General features: G+C 41.3%; 1 protein-coding gene across 1 annotated transcript in view; it reads left to right on the forward strand.

Moving 5' to 3' along the window:
* Positions 1–18,731, forward strand: part of AOPEP (aminopeptidase O (putative)) — a 344,306-nt gene that overhangs the window by 262,265 nt on the left and 63,310 nt on the right. Inside the window, exons 13-14 of the mRNA XM_047103061.1 lie at positions 5,629–5,691; positions 6,109–6,183. Coding sequence (XP_046959017.1) covers positions 5,629–5,691; positions 6,109–6,183 — 138 coding nt within the window. The remainder of the gene's footprint in view (positions 1–5,628; positions 5,692–6,108; positions 6,184–18,731) is intronic.

The following is an 18,731-nucleotide window of genomic DNA, read 5'->3' on the forward strand; positions in this document are numbered from 1 at the left end:
TCATACGTCCTTACCTTTTGTGCTTCACTTCTAAGTGTTTTTAATGGAGAGAAATATTAGAACCATAACATTTTTTCCAGATCCTCTTCCTCTCCCAGAAAAGAAAAAGAAAATTAAAGAAAGAAAAAATAAACCAAGAATATTTTATTTATTCTTATTCCTCCTTGCCCAAAACGGAGTTAAGACAGCTTCCAAAGCAAAATACAACATGATAAAAATAAATTAAAATATTAAAAATGAAGCAATGTGAAAATAATGGCAAGAAAATAAGATGGGGCCAGGAATTAAATTAGCATACAATATGCACTCCCTGCAGTTCCTATGCTTGGTTTAGTGTAAGGTCACAGAATTTTCTAGAAGAGGGAAAAGGGATCAATTTGCAGTGTTCATGAGGTAAAACAAACCAGGTGCCTCAGTCCAGCTATTCCTGATGTTGATACCAGGGAGAAGTTTTTCCTGTGGGTCCTCTCAGAAAATTACTCTTTAATGTAATAAACAATCCTCTGAAACCATCCTTACGGTAAACATTGTGATGGATTTTATGGGGCTGTTTCTTATAATGCGCCTCAATAAAGGTTGATGGCTTCTTACCAGAACATAATGCGATAAAAGGAATTTCACAGAGCACCAGTAAGATGTAGTCCTGCGCCAGCTGTATGGTGGTCTGCTCTAATCCAAAAGGATCTTAGAGTATCTAGGGTAAGGGTTTGGGCAATCAGAAAAATCTGTAAACCTTCTGACAATTGATGTGTGTGGAGGAAGTGGGTAGGGGACCGTGTGTGTTGTAGGGGTATTTTTTTTCCTAGGGTGCCAACAGCTGATAGCTAATGCTTCAGATTCTCAGAGGGGATCTACCAATGCAAGAACCAAGCATGTTCCCTCAGGCACGTTCCGTAAAAGTTTCTAACAGTTTGGGGTTATGATAGCTGAGAGGAAGAGGTTCTGTGAGCCCGTTCACTGCAGAACAAATGTGGGAAGGATTTCCTTTTTTGAAAACCATGCTTTATAAGGATTCCACTAAGAGGTCCATTGGGCAGGGCCAAAATCCTTGTGAGAGAGAATTAGGCATTCATTCTTACAGAGACACAAAATGGGCAATAATAGAAATTATAGCTTTTCTAAAATCAAACAAAAGATATCATAAAGGAATGCTACATTCTAAAATGGTAGAGCAAAGTTTAAAGACATAGACATATGAGAACTTTGACCCCAATCAGGATTACTTCCTTGTTGTTATTTGCAACTTAAACTAGCCTTGATTTTATTTCCAGTTTTGTGTAGATGCTTACTTTTCCATTTACCCTCGATATATGTTGGCTATAGATCCCTTCTGAAACCAGCAAAAGCTTCTGGACCTCTCTACCTTGTTTGGTATTAAAAGGTCTTTTGACTTCTTACAGTAGATAGTTTTTCCTCTGCTGTGCCCAAGGGAGTGTAATTTGCCATCTGAGGCTGTTTGGACTAATTAAAGGGCTCCCCTTGTCTGCCCTTTCGGCCTTCTAGGTGACTAGGAAAGTGTGCTGCTGCTTCTCATTCCTCCGGACTATAGCTCATCATGAAACAGAAGCACATATCCATCCTAACAACACGACATTGATATCACTATCTTATTACAGTGAAAGGAGTCATTTCCTCTTAACAACAACAACAACAAAACCAAAACAAACAAACAAACAAAAAAAAACAGAAAAAGGTTTTCTCTCCAAAAGTAGTCTCCAGCCACTAGATTAAGTAATGCTTTTATTCTAAAGCAATGGCATTTTCCTCAGCCTCTGAAATTGTCTTCAGCTATTATAAACTGCATTGACAAGAAAGTTTCTTAGAACAACTTCCTTTCAAAACTTGCATCTCTACTAGACGAAACATTTTTCAAAACATAATTCAAATAGAAAACATCTGTTTTTAAAAGATAGCTTTAAAGTGCTTTCACCACTTTCTTAAAGATAGTTATTAGACTATCCATCCCTGACTACAGAATTCCAATTTTTAAAAAGTGGTCTTCTTCCAGTTTCTCCACACCTTACCTTTGTCAGGGTCAGCCCATGAAGAAAGAGAGATTCAGGTGGGCAAAAGGAGAAATGTGTGGAAGTTATATTGAACACAAAAAAAGAATTAAAATTTTTCTAATAATATTTTCCCAATAATTTTGAAATATGTTACTGTTTTATTCCAAATTAAATTCAGCTGCTAGCACCATTTTAGAATATAATTTTTATGATTAATATTAGGGAATTAGGAATCTTTATTTCTCATTTCTATTTTTATTTTCTTTTTGCTTTTCTGTTTTTATTTTTTTTAAGTCATTTTAGAAGTACCCTAGCAATGAACTGATGTCCATGGTCTTTCTCTTTAAAAAATGCACAATTTTGTGCTCTTTACAAAACAAGGTATTTTAGTGGAAAAACAAACAGGAGCTAATTAGAAAGATCTTCATCTTGAGACTCTTCCCCTTGAAATTTCATACGCTATTCATTCAGCCATTTGTTCCTATGTCTTCCACTCACTTACTTAACATATGTATTTCGTATCTACTATGTGCCAGCAGTGTTTTTATTGACTGGACAAAAATCAACAACAAAAGAGACAGTATCTCTTTCTTCCTGGACTTTATTTTTTTTTTCTTCCTGGACTTTAAAGCCAGTTTGGGAGATAGACATTCAACAAATTAATAAAAAATAGCTCTAATAAAATGTACAACACAGAGCGAGCCCTAATGTAAACCATGGGCTGTAGTTACTAATGATGGATCAAATATTGGTTCATGAATTGTAACATGCAGCACAGTAATGCAAGATGTTAGTAACAGAGAAAACTGTGTGTTATGTTGGCATATGAAAACTCTGCTTTCTGCATAAATTTTTCTGTTAAGTGCTCTAAAAAATAAAGTCTTAATTAAAAATTAAAAAAATTTAATAGCTCTAAAAGATAAGCAATTTAAAAGAAATAAACAGGATGCTATTAGAAGGAATAGCAGGGGTGACATAATTTGGATTAGGGAATAAGGAAAGACCTTTCTGGAGTTGTTGTTTAAGGTCAGAACTAGAGAATAAGTAGGAGCCAGCCAGGCAGAGAAGAGAAAGAAGTACATTCTTGGTGAAGCAAAGTGGTATCATTTGAACTACCTTTGGAAATATTCTTCTGGCTTCTCCATGGAGGATGGATCATGGGTGTGGTCATGAGGGTGCATGAGTACAAAGGAGACAAGTTAGGAGGAACTTAGAATGGACCATAGCTTTTATCTACTTAAAGTAGTAGTAGAACAGAATGACAGTAGGATTCTTTCCTTTGCTTAGCCTATGCCAGAAGCCATTAGGTTCTCCATGAGCCACAGGCTAGGAAGACAGAAGACTGTTAACTGGCAGCAAGACGGGGTTCCCAGGTCTCCATTCCTAAGATCTTTCCAGCAGCTCAGTGGGATTTTTAGAATGAGGAACAATCGTGTGTGTGTGTGTGTGTGTGTGTGTGTGTGTGTGTGTGTATTTGAGACTACAATAAGATGAGAATTATAAGGGAAAACAAGCCTTCAAGTACTAACTATCCAGCTGTAATAACAGACTTTCATAGAAATCTGTGTCGGATTTAATTTTCAATAGTTATCCATTCCTGCTACTGGATTGTTGGAATTTATTTTGTTTTTTGTTTCTTTTAAGGCTACGTGTCAAAAAATTTTTGATAAGTCAACAAAAAGGATACTTAAGGAAGGTCCACTTTAGGCAGGGTGCTGTTTTAATACGTCAGTGTTGAACGATTTGTAGCCGAGTTCTTAGGGATAGTGACTTCCCAAGGAAAAAAATTCTAGTGAGTAAAGGGAAGTGTTTACCAGTATATAGATTTCTATTGATTCTGGAACTGTAATTAGCAGCGTGGAAGCTCAAATAGTTCAAGGTTTTGTTTCCATTTAAAATTAAGCAGCTCTGCATATACATAATCCACTTCATCATTTGTAACTTTTATCTGCCTATACGTGTACTGTGCATTGGAAGTTTGCAAGACATTCACTATTTTTATGCATTTCTTTTACAGTGAAAAATTGTATATGATAGTTGTACATTACATAAGGATTCACTACCACTTTGAAAAATCTTTACCAAATGAGCACGCATTTCATAGTACTTAGCTAATAATGATACAAAATGGCTAATATGCCTATCTAACTCTATAGAGTGACTTTTTTTTTCTTTGTATTCCTGTAAGCACAAACACTTAAGAATCCCCCATTTGAGCAGACCTGTTGTTTATTTTAGGACATATAAGTGCATCATCAATGTAATTTTAAGTAGTCCAGTTATGAATATGGGATGAAGGGATAAAATAAAGTTTTCCACTCTGATGTGTCCATTAAGAAGCTCCTCTTTGTGTAAAATACTCCGTGGCAAAGTTGCTTCTATTTAAAGTAGTGAGTTTGATCTTGGCTTTGATCTAAAGCTTTTGATCTTGAAAGAAGGATGGGGTAGCAATAAAGAGAGGGCAAGACAGATTTTCTTTAAAGAAATGCGATAAAGTTAAAGGGATGGTCAAGATCAACAAACAGAAATGCTACCCGACTCCTCTCCCCAAGCGCTCACCCCCATTCTGGTTCAGCCAACTTCTGATGCGGATGGGAAGAAAGTCTTTTGGGGGTCGGCGGAAAAACTTGGAGTATCGCAGACTTTTACAAACTAAGGGGAAACTTTCCCCTAATAAGGAATACAGAATGTCCCCCTTTAAATTCTCCCCCTGTCGCTGGCGGGGGTGGGGTGGAGGTAGGGTTCCATGGGCAGAGCGCGTGCGGTGCCTACTGCGCTTAACCGGAGCGTGTAGGCTCCGTCGAAGCGCGGGCGGTGCGCGGGGCTCGCCTTTACGCGCTCCCGGTTTCTCCCTGGGGAGGTCACCTGCCACAGCCCCGGAGTCCGGAGGGGCCACTGAAAAATGTCTACTTAATGGCGTCTAATCCATTCCCGGAAAAAAAAAGTCCACTAGGAAAGTTCCTTTCCGCTCCGCATAGGCCATCTGGACACTTAGGTTTCTGACCGGAGAAGCGAGGTGGCCTGGCCGCGGGGGTGGGGGCACTTCTCAAGCTAAGCCCTTTCTCCTGCGGCCGGGCCGCGCTCCGGCACGCTCAGCGGCTGAGAAACCCTTTCGCGGGTCCCCCGGAGCCCGCGGGGGTGGGGGCTGGAAAGGTAAGGCGTGCGCGCCCGGGTCGGTCCGCGCGTGGGAAGACGCGGGAGCGCGGGCGCGGGCGGGACTCGCGGAGAGGAAGAAAGACGTTCGCAAAGAGAACAATAAAATAGGGACGCGCCGGCGGGGGCGGGGGCGGGCGCGACCTGCGGGGAGGCCGGCCCGGCCGCCTATACCTTTAAGGCAGGCCCCGCCTCCGCCCCAGCGCCCGCCCTCCGCCCGCGCCGCCGCCCCGGCCCCGCGCCGCCCGCCGCCCGCGCTGCGCCTTAGGTGTTGCGGGCCCCGCGCGCCCGCTGCTTTCGAGCGGGCTGGCCGGGCGGCGGGCGCTGGGCGCGGGCGGCGGGGTCCCGGCTCCCACCCTCACCTTCCGCGGTCGAGGTAGTGGGTCAGCGCGCCGAGTTGGTGGGGCGCGGGGGAGGGAGGCTGGGGCGGCTCCCGGGGTAAACTTGACTCTGTCCCCTTCCCCCGCAGCCGCTGCAGAGGGAACGCCAGGCCGGGGCGGAGTGCGGGCTTGCGCGGCAAGTGAGCGTCGAGGTGAGTGCGGGGGCGCGCTCCCCGCGCTCCCCTCCCTCCTCTCCCTCCCTGGGGCGGTGGGTCCGGCGCCGCATCCCCGCCGCGGAGTCCCCGCGGCGCGACGCGCGACCGCGGTGGGTAAGATGGCCCCGTTCGGGGGGCTCCGGCGCGCACCGGCGCGGGGGCGGGCAGCCGGGCCCGTGACCGGAGGGAGCGGCCCGGGCGAAGGTCACGGCCTGGGTGCGTCGCACCCCCGCGCGCCTCCCGGGCCCCCGGCTCTGAGGCCGCCCAGCGGGCCCGGAAGGTGCCCGTGGCTTCCCCAGGTGAAGCGCAGGAAGGCTGCGTCGCGAGGCGGTCGATCGTTTCTTTCTCACGCCGAGGAAGGGCCCTGACGACCCGTCGTCCTGTTTAAAATGCTCTGTGGTTTTTGAACTTCAGGTCGAGAAATGGATTCGAATGAACCGGAGACCCCGAAAACGGAAGCGAAGGGAGACCGAAGAAGTGTTTGAAAAGGTAGGGCCCCCGAGAGAGAGCACCGGGTGGAGTTCTTGAGAAAGCTCCCTGTCCGCCCCAGAGGACTTGGTCACAACAATAGAGTAGCGTTTTTTTTTTTAAGTTTTAATTAAATTTACAGTAGGCTGTAAATTAACGTGGATAGTTACACAGAAAAATTGGTTGACAGTGCTAATGATTATGGACGTACTATGTTGTCAGGAAGAGGATGACCCCGGATGGAGCTATGTTTCATGTCCATTAAATAGAGCAATGGGACATAAGCGGGTTCCGTTATTATGTTAGACCAGTAGTAGTTATTATGGCAGTTGTTAAGGTACTTCTAGACGGGCGGGGGGGGGCGTTCTGAATAAATTGCCCACAATATCGGGTTTCTCTGTTCGGTTGTGATAGACACAGCACACTCACTTAGCTTTGGGACTTTAAATTAGAGTAATCTTAAAAATGGAGGGAGACGATGGATTTCTTTTGAAACCCTAGGAGGGATTTTATTTACTGTAAAGCACATGAAAAACTGTTTTTCTAAATTTAGAATTTCAATATGTTACTTTGCAGAAGTTTGGACTACCTATTTTCTCCTGAAATTATATTAAATTAAAACTTGATTTGTCATTGTAATAAATAGTATGAAATAAGGTAAGTATAGTCTGTTGTTTTCTGAGTGACTTTTATTGAAAGCTCTTAAAAGTGAATAACGTTTTCACAAATGTTATAGCAGATACAATTTTTGTTGCGCCTACTTAATTACTGTACTGTTTTTTGATTCTTGATAGCACCAGGGGATTAAAATAGATGTGTGTTGTTTTTCTGCTGCTAGAATGTATGATGAATCACTCCTGGTTCTGAAGCCAAGTTCTTGCTGATAGCATTGCTGCTGACTTCTGTGATGTGTTGCCTTAGTATGGGCATTGCAGCCTCCGAGAATGTGCACAAAGCACATCATAATGAAGGTGATCCCAGAGTTCCAGAGTGCATGTAAGGATACCAAGGCCAGCTTCTAAGAGAATGGGGAGAAGAACTGGCCTAGGATCCTGGTCATTTGTAGGGAGACATCCAGTGTGTGAAAAGTAGCACCCCAGCCCTAACCTTTTTAAACAGAGTCATATCTGTCAGTTCAGTTAAACAGTAATAGAAAAAGGTGTCATTTTGAAGAGACTTGAGTTTTCTGACCATACCTTGGCATGCTGTGGTAGGTTGTGTTTGTTTAACTTTCATGCTTTAGGTGTTTTAAAAAATGTAAGATGATGAATCTGATCATAAAATGTCCAAAGAAGGGAAAAGTTTTATGGCTTGCTTAGTATTGCAAAAAAAAATTTCCAGCTATGATTTTTTTAAGCCAAAAATAAGATCACTCAAGTAGACCGTATGCCAGGCGTGAATGAAGGGAAGCCGTTACCTTTGTGGATTACTAGGTACCATCACTCCCCAAATCTGAACTTGAAGTATTGTGATGCCTTCAGAGAATGAGAAGGGGGTGCTGAGGATTTCACCTACCAAGAAAATGGGGTTCTTTGCTGAGCCTTCTCGGCTCCGTAGAGGCTGTGTATTAGAGCTTATGGGCAAGGTGCACGTTTGACTTTTCTTAGAAAACGTGGGCAACAGTTTTAAAGAGGATACAAAAATGAAGTAGGTTGGGATTAACACACTGAACTTCATTTCAAAGAATGAAGCTGAAAGCTGAAGCTTTGAGGGAGGAGGTGGAGAGGTCAGAAGATGGGAAATTTCAGAGTTGGATCAGAGAATATTAATTATCAGCGTGTCCAGTCTTTCTTCCTGGCTCTGCGAGGCAGCCGAGCCCTTTGCCCACTGTTTTGCCTGTGTTACAGCCAGGAGAGGGTTTGGAGCTCCCTGAGGCAAAGCCTGCGATATTTTCAAGGGCAAGGTGAAATGGAGTGCGATCAGTGACCAAGGGCATCAGAGCAAGTTCTGAAAGGCACAGAGGCCACCCTGCAGCTGGAAGCCAGGGTGCCGTCCCCTGATTGCCTGAATGTCTATTCTGAAGTACAGATCAAATTCTGTGTGGTAATGAGTATTTAAACCGAGGTCCTGTGTTAACCTTTTGCTACGATTTGAACCTGTTAGTAGGAATCTCAGTAGTTAACTCTCTGTTGAGTTTAGTAAGGGTTTTTAAATGTCTGCCACGCGACAAGTAGAGGCACGTTAGCCAGTTTCTCCTTTTTCCTGCATCCGCTGTCTATTTCTACAACATTCAAGTAACACTGTGGTATTTTCAGCTTTTATTCATTTTATATTACTGTAAAATATGAAAACGAGCGGTAGTCATTTCTGGTAGGCATAATTTTCAGTCTACCCATCGCTTTTATTTGCCTACTTTGTTTTCTTTGCCCCGTCTCTCCCCCACGCCGCCCTTCCTCCATCCCCCAAGTCTGTATTTACATCTTCCAGGCTCACGTGGGACTCAGCCCAGATCTGACTGAACTTGGTTAACTAGTCTGTGTTTTACTGTGCTAGGGTCGGAACATTTCTCCTGCAGTGTTTACTGACTTGTGGAGAGCAGAGTCTCCTGACCTGCCCGCGGAAGGAAAACCGAGCAGCAGTGCGAGGCCACAGTCTGGAAGCGGGCAGCGGGCGAGGAATTATAGGTGGCGAATGTAATCTTACAGGAGGTATTTGTCCCCCTCACCCCACCCCTGTAAAGAAAATCACGAAGGTGCTAAGTGGTAGGCACGGCCTGATCTAGGAGTTGAGTTTTTCAGTGAACTCAGAAGGGGAAGCAAAACAAACTTACCCTGTTCTCAGCTGCGGGTTAAAATAACGAATAATGAAATAAAGTAAACTGGGTGAGTGAGAGGTTCTACCGGGAGAAGTGATTTAAAATGCTCTCCTGGCCTTTCCAGGCTGTTCTCCTTCCTGTGCGAGTCCTTGAGTCCTTCCCTCCCACCCAGCCACCGGAGGCCCAGTGCTGTCTTACAGGTTTCGCTTCTCCTCTTCCTGAAGCTCATAGTGCTGTCTTACGCGTCTTCTGTCTTCCCTGATATTTACTTTCATTTTATTTTCTCTTCATACTTTAGCCCCCTTCCCACTAGGTGCAGCTCAGATCCTTTATACTGTTCTTTGTCTTCTTCATTTTAAATTACAAACTCACCTCTCTTTTGCTTCTGGTCCTCAGGTGTTTTCTCCTTACATTATGATGTTCTTCCTTTTATGTTATTTCAAGTTCCTTTTATTTAGTTTCAATAATTTGTGCAGCAGAAAGGCAAGGAGAGCAGGAACAACTACACAAAGAACAATTAGGGAGAATGGCTCAGCTCTGCAAGGGGCAGTGAAACAATGGTGGTTGCAAAAGTGAATTGTATGTGTATTTTTTTAAATAATGTTAATAGATTTTTCTAAATGGCTGTTGGTTTTGGAAGAGGAACATTTTTTTCCCTGCTTTTATCTTTCACTGATTAAAAAATACAAATTATCCATCACATTCAAAGATTAAGGAAAAATATACTTTTATAAATATATGTGAAATACAAAGATTTTAAATAGTGTTTTTTTTTTTAATTTTAAGGGTTAGTAATACTATACTACACAATAATAAATAGTATATTGAGGAGAAGAATGTGTGAATGACGTATGATTCCTTTAGAAGAAGAAAATGCCAATTTTCAGATTGCAGAGAAGCACCTGAAATCATGTTTTATACGTACCTGATAATGTACAGAGGATAAATTTTAAGATATTCATTTCTGGTCATCATCGAGTATATATAATGTCACAGGTATTCATTGGCAGACTTTCAGAACATTGAAAATTCAGTGATACTAAGGTTGGCTATTATTATTAACAAGCTATCTTTTATGTGTGTTTGTTTCCAAGCTAGTGGTCTTGGCGAGGCTGAGTGTCTGGCCTGTGTTACGATTAGTCATAAGGAACACGAGGTGCAAATGGTTTCTAACAAAAGCACCCTTTAAGGTTACCTTAATTGTTCTTTCCTGCCAGAACCCTAAAAACAATACTCCAGAGCATAAGATTGTTAAAAATGTGGTGAAATTTTCCTTGAAATATCGAGTGAAACATAAAGATCTAGAGAGACGGTTGTGAAAATGTGGATTTTATAGTATTTAGTCGCCATCTCAGAGTCTTTGAGAAGAGAAAATGCGGACAGTTTTCTTTGTGATCTGGAGCATTTTCCCTCAGTTTTACTTCATGTGTTCTTTCCTCACATTTGATTCTGAACTGCAGTGATTATCTTGGTATGAATAATAATTTACAGATTAAAAAATGTGTATAGAACCCATTTTGGCTTATGCATTTTGCCACATTTATTGCTCCTTTTAAAATTTTATATGTTCTAAGAAAATGCGTTTATTACAATTCTAATATTGAAATATTCAACACGTTAAAGGTAGGTACAAATTTTAAACTATTTAACAAAGTGCTTTACTGCTGTTTGTCTTTTGTGACAAAGGTCTGTTTTATATTAAGTTTATGATTTCTGGAAAACTATTTAAGACTAATAAAAATTATCTGGCTCTTTCTTGGACCTGTAACAGCAGACGGTGACCGTGTTAGGCTTGACTCTGGAGCGAACAGGATACAAAGCTTGAGAAAATGGCACAAGACAAATTTAAAGAGTGCTGAACCAAGGGTCCCTTCACTTTACAGGAGCTACCCCACATTTAGCAAAATGGTAGGCTGCAGGCAGCCACTCTTATGCAACTGAGGCAGCATTGGTGTTGAGTGGTTTCCCAGGCATCGGTGCCCTTGCCTCTTTTCGAAAATGTTCCTGCCCTGTGAGAATTCATAACTAGTCTACATTTATATAGCTGTAATCTCTTACAATAGCTTCATTGATACTTGATCTCCATAGAAAAGCTTTATGGGTTCTAATGAGTCACTGCTCTTGAGGCACCAGCCGCCCTCCCTATCTGTGAGTGGCTTTGTGTCCTGTGTTGTACTGATTGTGCCTTTGGATGACAACTTACTTGAGTGATGGAGAGAGGCAGGGTAATTTATTAAAAGTAATTACAAAGAAACCTAACAAAAAGAGTAATTACAGCGCTGTTAATATGCAATTCATTATTTTATTGCTGCAATATTTAGAACTGGGTCTTATTTGTGGGTCTCCCTTTTTTCCTTGTAAATCTCTGGCAAATACATAATTTATTAAATTCTCTATACCTAGGTCTCAAAGTAGATTTGGTTTTACAAAATCTTGGCTCTTTCTGCCTTTTTTTTTTTTTTTTTTTTTTTTTTTAAACTGGACCGAGGAAGAATGGCTGAGAAAATGTATTTTTGGTAGCCTCGGGAAAGAAGGCTGATCTGCATAATTTTATGCCATTAAATTTTCATCTGTTCCATAGATTTATTTTCTTAAGAATCTGCACCTTTAAGAAAATGTTCTAAGAATTTTGAGTGTACTGAAATTCCTTCCATTTTCAACTAGCATAACGGAGAAAATTAAAGTACAGTCATCCACTTACCTCACGCACTTATTCACGTATTTTAAAAAGAATCTGTGAATGGGACTATTAATATAATAATAGCTGACACTTGTCATGTGTCAAGCTCTATTCTAAGTGCTTTGCATGTACCCGCTCATGTAAATGTACCATTACAGTAGTACCACCAACCAGCAATGTGCTATGAGGTTGTTGTAGACGGGGGCAAACGCTTTGTGAAAATAGGTGAGGTATAAACAAATCAAATAATTGCTGCAGAAAAGAATGCTTTGGGCAAGATTTAAACAAATTTTTTTAGCCCAGGCTATTGATAGCCCTAGACCATGAGCATAAAGGACGCATCTCTAAATGAGGAAAATCCTAGCCAGCGAATGTTTTGAAAACACATGAAAGTGTGCAGATAATTACACTATTGTTGATTTTAGCGGATCTGATGCCAGCAGCCAGCAACTCTTCTGTGCCATGAAAGATGAAAGCCATTTTAATATAAAACATGAGTGTGGCTGGAACAGGGAGACGGGCAGAGAACAATCTCGTGCCTTTTTAGTTACTTTTATAGGAAGCATTAGTTACATTCCTGTGATAGAATGCTGTACTTGGCTATCATTCTCATCTCAGGCGTTTTAATGATTGCTGTTTTGTGCCTAGCATCGTACGGCAGTAATAAGATGCATTATTTTAGTAGTACCTACTGATGTCAGTGTCATTTAGGACCTGTGAATGTTTCCATTCATCTTCTATTTCAGGAGGCGGACACTACTATGTGTCTTTAGGTATAGCTGACATGTATTTCACTTACGTTTCTGGGTCTCTGAGTGCAGCAGAACTGACACTCAAGCCTTTTATTTTATCTCCAGCACTTAGGAAGGACCTGATTACATGCAGCCTTGATTACTATTTGTTGAATGAGTTAGATGAATGATTCCCACACATGGCACTTACCTTCCTAAATCATACTTGGCGATTACATTTTTAAAAAATTGTAATGTCCCAGTTCTTGTTTAATTATTTTGATCTTTAATGACAGAGGTTTTCACGAAGGCACATTGGGGAGAGCTTCCCTGGTTGTCATGGGTCATCTTTTTCATCTCTTCTATAAAGAGAGCTCAGAGCCAGGAAGACCTGACCCTGGTCCCAACTCTGCCACCCAATCATGTGCTCCTTGAGTTTGTCACTTGACTTCTGCTTTCATCTGAAAATCCTTTCATTTAACAGGCCAGTTAGGCCAGTGTACCTTAATGATAAGATTAATGTGTGTGTTTGGCCTTGACTCTTTCTTATACTTTTATGATGTAATTTTTCTTTCGTCCATTTTTGGTATTTAGGAGGCTTATATTTTTGTTCTAGTGGTTACTTTGACATAATAATACATTTTGGTTTCTTTTCTTCACTTTATTTATTTTTTTGCTCTTGTGTATTGATTTCCTGCTGTGAGCAGTAGTGAAATTAGATGTTAACCTTTTCTTGCCCCTCCTCTTTTGATCTTCTGTCATGTGACTTGAAATATTGTTTTTTTGCTCCAGTTAAACACCTTTAACACAGCCAACAAGCTGACAGTATTTATACAGTCTTCCCATTTCCTCCTCTTTTTTTTTTTGATAGTTGTACTAGATTTACAGTGTCAGCGCATGTAGACATAGTATACCATATGCTTTATAAAATCACATATTATAATCACATATATCACATTTAATTCTGCAAGTAAATTTATAATGCTCATCAGCTGCCCTTATAAAACTGATCTTCAGCAATTGGGATTTTTTGAAGCTAGTTCCAGAGTGGATTTCTCAGGAAGAGCTTGGGGCAACTATGTTTCCTGAGGTCTTGCATTTTAATAAGTTTGTGCTCTTTCCATGTGAGGGTCAGTTCAACTAGACACAAAATTTTGGATTCATGTTTTCTTTGTTTAAGTGTCTTGAGTATGTTACTCCATTGTCTTGCATAAAGTCTTCTGCTGGTCTCAATTCTTCCCCTCAGAGTGACCTGGTCTTTTCTCTTGGACATCCAGATCATTTCTTCTTTAAATTCCAAAAATGTTACTTGGGTATGTCTTGTTGTGGGCTAGTTTTCACAGTTGTCCATTGGCTTTTGAGCTTTATTTGCCTCATTTGTAAAATGAGAATAATGGTAACTTTTTTTTTTTTTTTTTTTTTTTGCTACTCAAGAAAGTGGATTTGAAGACCACCTAAGATACTGTATATAAAGTGCTTTACATTTATTTTAGTTTCTGTGACTCTTCAAAGTCCCCTATTGTTAGGAACTTTAAAATTTAGAGTATTTTATGGGCATTTGGACTTGAGTTGGCTTTATCTTTGGGATAAATCTAAAGTGGATTCTCTGAAGTCTTTTGTCTGCATTTTAGCGATGTATAAATGCATGCCGACTCCTTGTGGTAAGCAGGCGGTCTGTGCCCATGCGTGGAGAACTTCTGGCCTAAAAACAGTGGTGCTTTTTGAAGGAATCTCACGTAGAAAACACTTCCTCCATTATATTCTACTCACACTCTTCTCACACTTAGTTTCCCACATAAAACTGGGTTTACATGACCGTGGTCTACGTGTAGAACAATACACAGGAAAAAAAAATTTTGTTTTTCAAATAATGAGGGCTGAAAAGTCAGTTCTCATCAGCCAACATGTTTTCTTGGATTTGCTGTACATAAGTCCTATGTAAGAAGCTGCTGGAAAATACCAGAGACACAGGAGATGTCATTTCTGGCCATGGGAGATAAAACACACACATATCAAAGATCATTTACAAAGCAGCATGTGATAAATAAATTCAAACCAGTGTGGCACAAACTAAGGACATGAGTATATGATGCATTTTACCTGAGGCTACCCTGGACTCGAGTTTCCACGCCTGGGCCTTGTTTTGATAAAGCAACCTTTACACATGCAGCCTGGAAGTTGCGGTGGGAAATTGGGTAACTGAATTAACTGAATCCATTTTAATGCTTTTACATGATTTGTAAGCACAGATAGGGGTTTGATTGACGTACATGTAAATAGTGTTAGTGTCTTTATTTGAAAATGTGATTCTTAAAAATAAATTCATCCATGTTTTGCAAGTAAGGCTGGAACCTATCATAGAAATTCTGCTGACACTTATGAACCAGAATCATTCAAAAACCCAAGGCTAGAAATATAATACTGCCTATAATTCCATGTTTAACACGTTCCTTATTAAATTCTATTTTTATTTGAACCATTTATTTACTGACCTAACTGCATATCCACAGCACACAAAACCCCGAATAAGGAGTATGCATAAATACAGAGATGAATGGAAAACAGGCCTCAACTAGTTTACAGTTTGGTGTGAAAACCTGTACAAAGTGGGAAACAGAACTGAATCAAACGTCTATGAGTGGTAACGCAGGTATGTGCACGGAGTAGTTTGGATCTCTGTAAGGAAAGGGAACCCTCTCACTTTGGGCATTTTGCGTTATCCGTAAGTCTGGTCCCGGATGATAGCAGGGTATAAATATTTGTTCGAGTTTATTCAGCTTTTGTTATTTTGTAGAATTGAGGGTACCAGCATTTCGGTTCTCAAGATTCTGATGGTCTTCCCTAGAACATACTGACGCTGCAGTTAGCACTTCCCTTCGGCTTTTGCAAAGTGCCACCGCCAGGTCATGCTATCTCTGGGCTTGAGGACGTCAGGTTTTCAGTCTGTTTCACTCTATTTTTGCCCTTTTATTTGCATCGTTAAGTTTTGGAGTTTTTTCCTTCCCTAAACTTTTGGTTTCAGAATCAGGGATGGTGACTGCAAGCTCTAGAGCCCGTTTCCTCTTGTGATTCTTGAACGTTGGATCGTGTTATTCACAAAGCATCGCACTTGTTTCAGCACCAGAAATATAGCATGACCTTTAAAAAAAAAGAAAAGTATTAAGGAAATAATTCTATGCCCCTTTTACCTTTCTGACGATGAGCACAGACTCATCGAACGAGCCACTGAATGGCATTAAGTGCACATCCAAATCATTAACATTTTAAATGTCTCTCTACAAATCAAGAAAGGTTTGTTTTTCAGAGTGTTAAATTCTAAATCATGGGTACGTGAAGGTTCAGACTTCATAGACACGAAGCAGGAAAACAACCTGATTTGCAGTGGTTAATACCAAGGAAACTATGTAAAGTGGGAGAAGATGGTCTTAGAATATGTTTGTACTTCTCTGGCATTTTCGCAGAAAACAGGAACAGTAGCCCTCTTAGGCAGCCGCCTTTATAACTGAAAGACAGAAAGCTTATGCTGTTCGCTTTCTGTGACCATTTTCATTTGATGTCCAAGGAAAGAAATTCATGGTCTCCATGAGGAGCAGGAGAAGTCAAAAAGGAACAGCACAAATCTAGAAGAGAAGCAGGTCACAGCTCTGGACTGAGTTCGTGTACAATTTGGTTTCTCACTTTTTCTCCTTAACTGTCAGCCACACAAACTCTAGTTTTCAGTGTTGAAGGTATGGCGTGAGCATTTATTCCTGACCCTGATGGTAAAGGATGCTGAGTGCTTCCACAGACAACAGAAGATTATGGTTCTGATTCTCTCTTTTAACAGTTTCATTGAATTTAATGTCCTGTGTCTTTTATATGACATAAAATTCACCCACATATAGTTTGTTGGGTTTTAAGACACACAGTTGTGCAACCATCATCACAATCTAGTTTTAGAACATTTCCATCACCAAAACGTTCCCTTGTATCCATTTGTGGTTAATCCCCATCCTGACCCCTAGCCCCAGGGAACTACCAATTTGCTTTCTGTCTTTAGTTTTGCATCTTACACAAATTTCATATAAATGGAATCATACACACTTTAGTCTTTTGGACCTGGCTGCTTCCATTTATCATCCTGTTTTGAGTATCAGAAGTATTGCGTATATTTGTGTTTGTTCCTTTTCATTATCAAGTAGTATTCCATTGTGTGGGTGGACTGCATTTTGTTTATCTGTTTACTGCTTGATAGACTTTTGGGTTTTTTGCAGTTTTGGCTTATTATGAATAGTGTTTAAGTGTCTTTATGTAGACCTACTTCTTTTGGGCATGGCTTGGCCATAGGGTAAGGGTATGTTTAACTTTTCAAGAAACTGCTAAACTGTTTTTCCAAAGTGGCTGCAGCATATTTCCACCAGTAGTGTTTAAGGTTCCCAGTTTTTTTTGTGTGTGTGTGTGGTTTGTTTTTTTGTTTTTGTTTTTGTTTTTGTTTTTTATAGAGAGTGAGTGCAAGCTGGGGAGAGGGGCAGAGAGAGAATCTTAAGCAGGCTCCGTGCTCAGCGTGGAGCCTGATGCAGGGCTCAATCCCACAACCCTGGAATCATGACCTGAGCCAATCAAGAGTCGATGCTCAACCAACTGAGCCACCCAGGCGCTCCTAAGGTTCCCAGTTTCTCTGTCTCCTCATCAGCCCTTGGAATTGTCAGACATCTTTATTTTAACCATTCTCATGGGAGTTGAACTATGCTTTCTATACTTTTATTTCTTGTGAGGATCTCAAAGTATCTGTATACCCCAATATGCTTGTGTGCCGCATTTTACAGATCAGAAGGCAGTAGAGCAGTACCTGGAGAATCTAAATGTCTCACCCAAGATCCCCAAATGAATCACTGAGCTTAGAGTCCTCATGTAGCAGTTGGGGACACAGCAGCCTGTTTTCCAACTCATGGCTCCCTGTGACTCAGGGCCTTCTTTGTCCTCATAGCTTTGTTGGGTGTGGCTTTCTTTTGATCTTTGTAGAATGATCCATTCTTATCCTTTCTGGAATTTTGTCTGATGAAATCCAGTTGTTTTCTGCAGAGATGTGCTAGTGTCTTGGAGAGGTGCTCCTTAGCTGCAGTACACAGGCTTGTGTGGCTCAGGCCTGGCTCCCAAGGTGGGCCCTGTGGACTGTGCCACCACGTGTCATCCTGTCAAAGGGGGTAGATGCTTGCCTCACCAGAGCCTTGTGGGAGTCAAGTGAGGTGACTTATCGAAAACAGCTGGCATGTACTAAATATTTAATACATTTTACAGCACCTCTTCAGATGACTGTGAAGAGCTGATTATCTTGTGGTGTGTGGATGGTAACACCAGTCATATGGTTTTTTTTGTCTGTACAGTGAGGCAGGAAAACATTCTTAAATTTATTTACTAATTAAAAAAATCAGCCATAGTTTCTTATTGTTCTTTGGTCTGCAGCAAATGTAGCAAGCAGTAGTACTTTTATAAGTTTGTATGTTTAGTCCCTGTCTTTTGGCTTCACTCAAGAAGACTAATCCTACTTCTCAGAGCTACTGGATCAATTCATGTGGGTCTCTCTTCGGTTTGTCCACTCTGGTAGAATAAGGTGATGTTGTTCGTGTTCCAAGTTGAAGTGCTCAAAGTGTTCTTTAGGCTATAAGATCTGTGTTCTAGCAAAGTTCGGCTTTAGATCAGTCTATAATCATTTCTTACACTCAACGTGTCATTGCTTTTGTTTCTTTGGACCAAAATGTTCTGATATGAAGTTCCTTTGAAGGCTGGTGGGGTTTATACAAATACCCAGCTAATGAAAAGCACTTAAATATGGGGCACACCTCCCCACTCCATTGTCACTTTGCAGGTCATGTTGAAGAGAAGGTTCCAGTTAACCTCTGTTGCCTTTTGCTGGCCAGAGTTGTAGTGTTTATTTCATGACAAAAAGTGAATTCTAGATAGTTTTCTGTGAGATGATGATTTTCTCTGAAATGACTCTTGGTCACGTTGAGTTTCTAAGTGTTAAAAGGGAACGTGGTTTTTGGATCTGTGAAAAATTTCATCTTGGTCTCTGGCTGCTGCACAGAACAGGAGCTAAAAGGTTGAGAACTTCAGAAACTAGCCTCCCCACCCCTGGAGCTGTCTAAAATGACTGGAGGAGTGTGCGCGGGGCTGTAATGTTATGAGAGCTACTGGAGGTCCTAAGCGCGCAGGACCATGAGGGGGGAAATGGAGGGGAATGTCCCATGGAAAGTTGAACAACTCCGGTTTCACACCACTTTATTTGGGAGGCCATACGGGATGGAGCTGTTAGACACAGGGAAGACCTTACGGCTTCTCCAAGGCCAGCCTTTCTACATGTGAAAACACGGGGGCCTTGAGAACATTTCGGTCCCAGGCTGGAGTGCCTGCCTGGAACCAGAGG

This window comes from Lynx rufus, unplaced genomic scaffold (genome assembly GCF_022079265.1).
Source record: "Lynx rufus isolate CCGP_SWC_20201006 ecotype Redwood Valley unplaced genomic scaffold, mLynRuf1.p SCAF_10, whole genome shotgun sequence".
Lineage (NCBI taxonomy): Eukaryota > Metazoa > Chordata > Mammalia > Carnivora > Felidae > Lynx > Lynx rufus.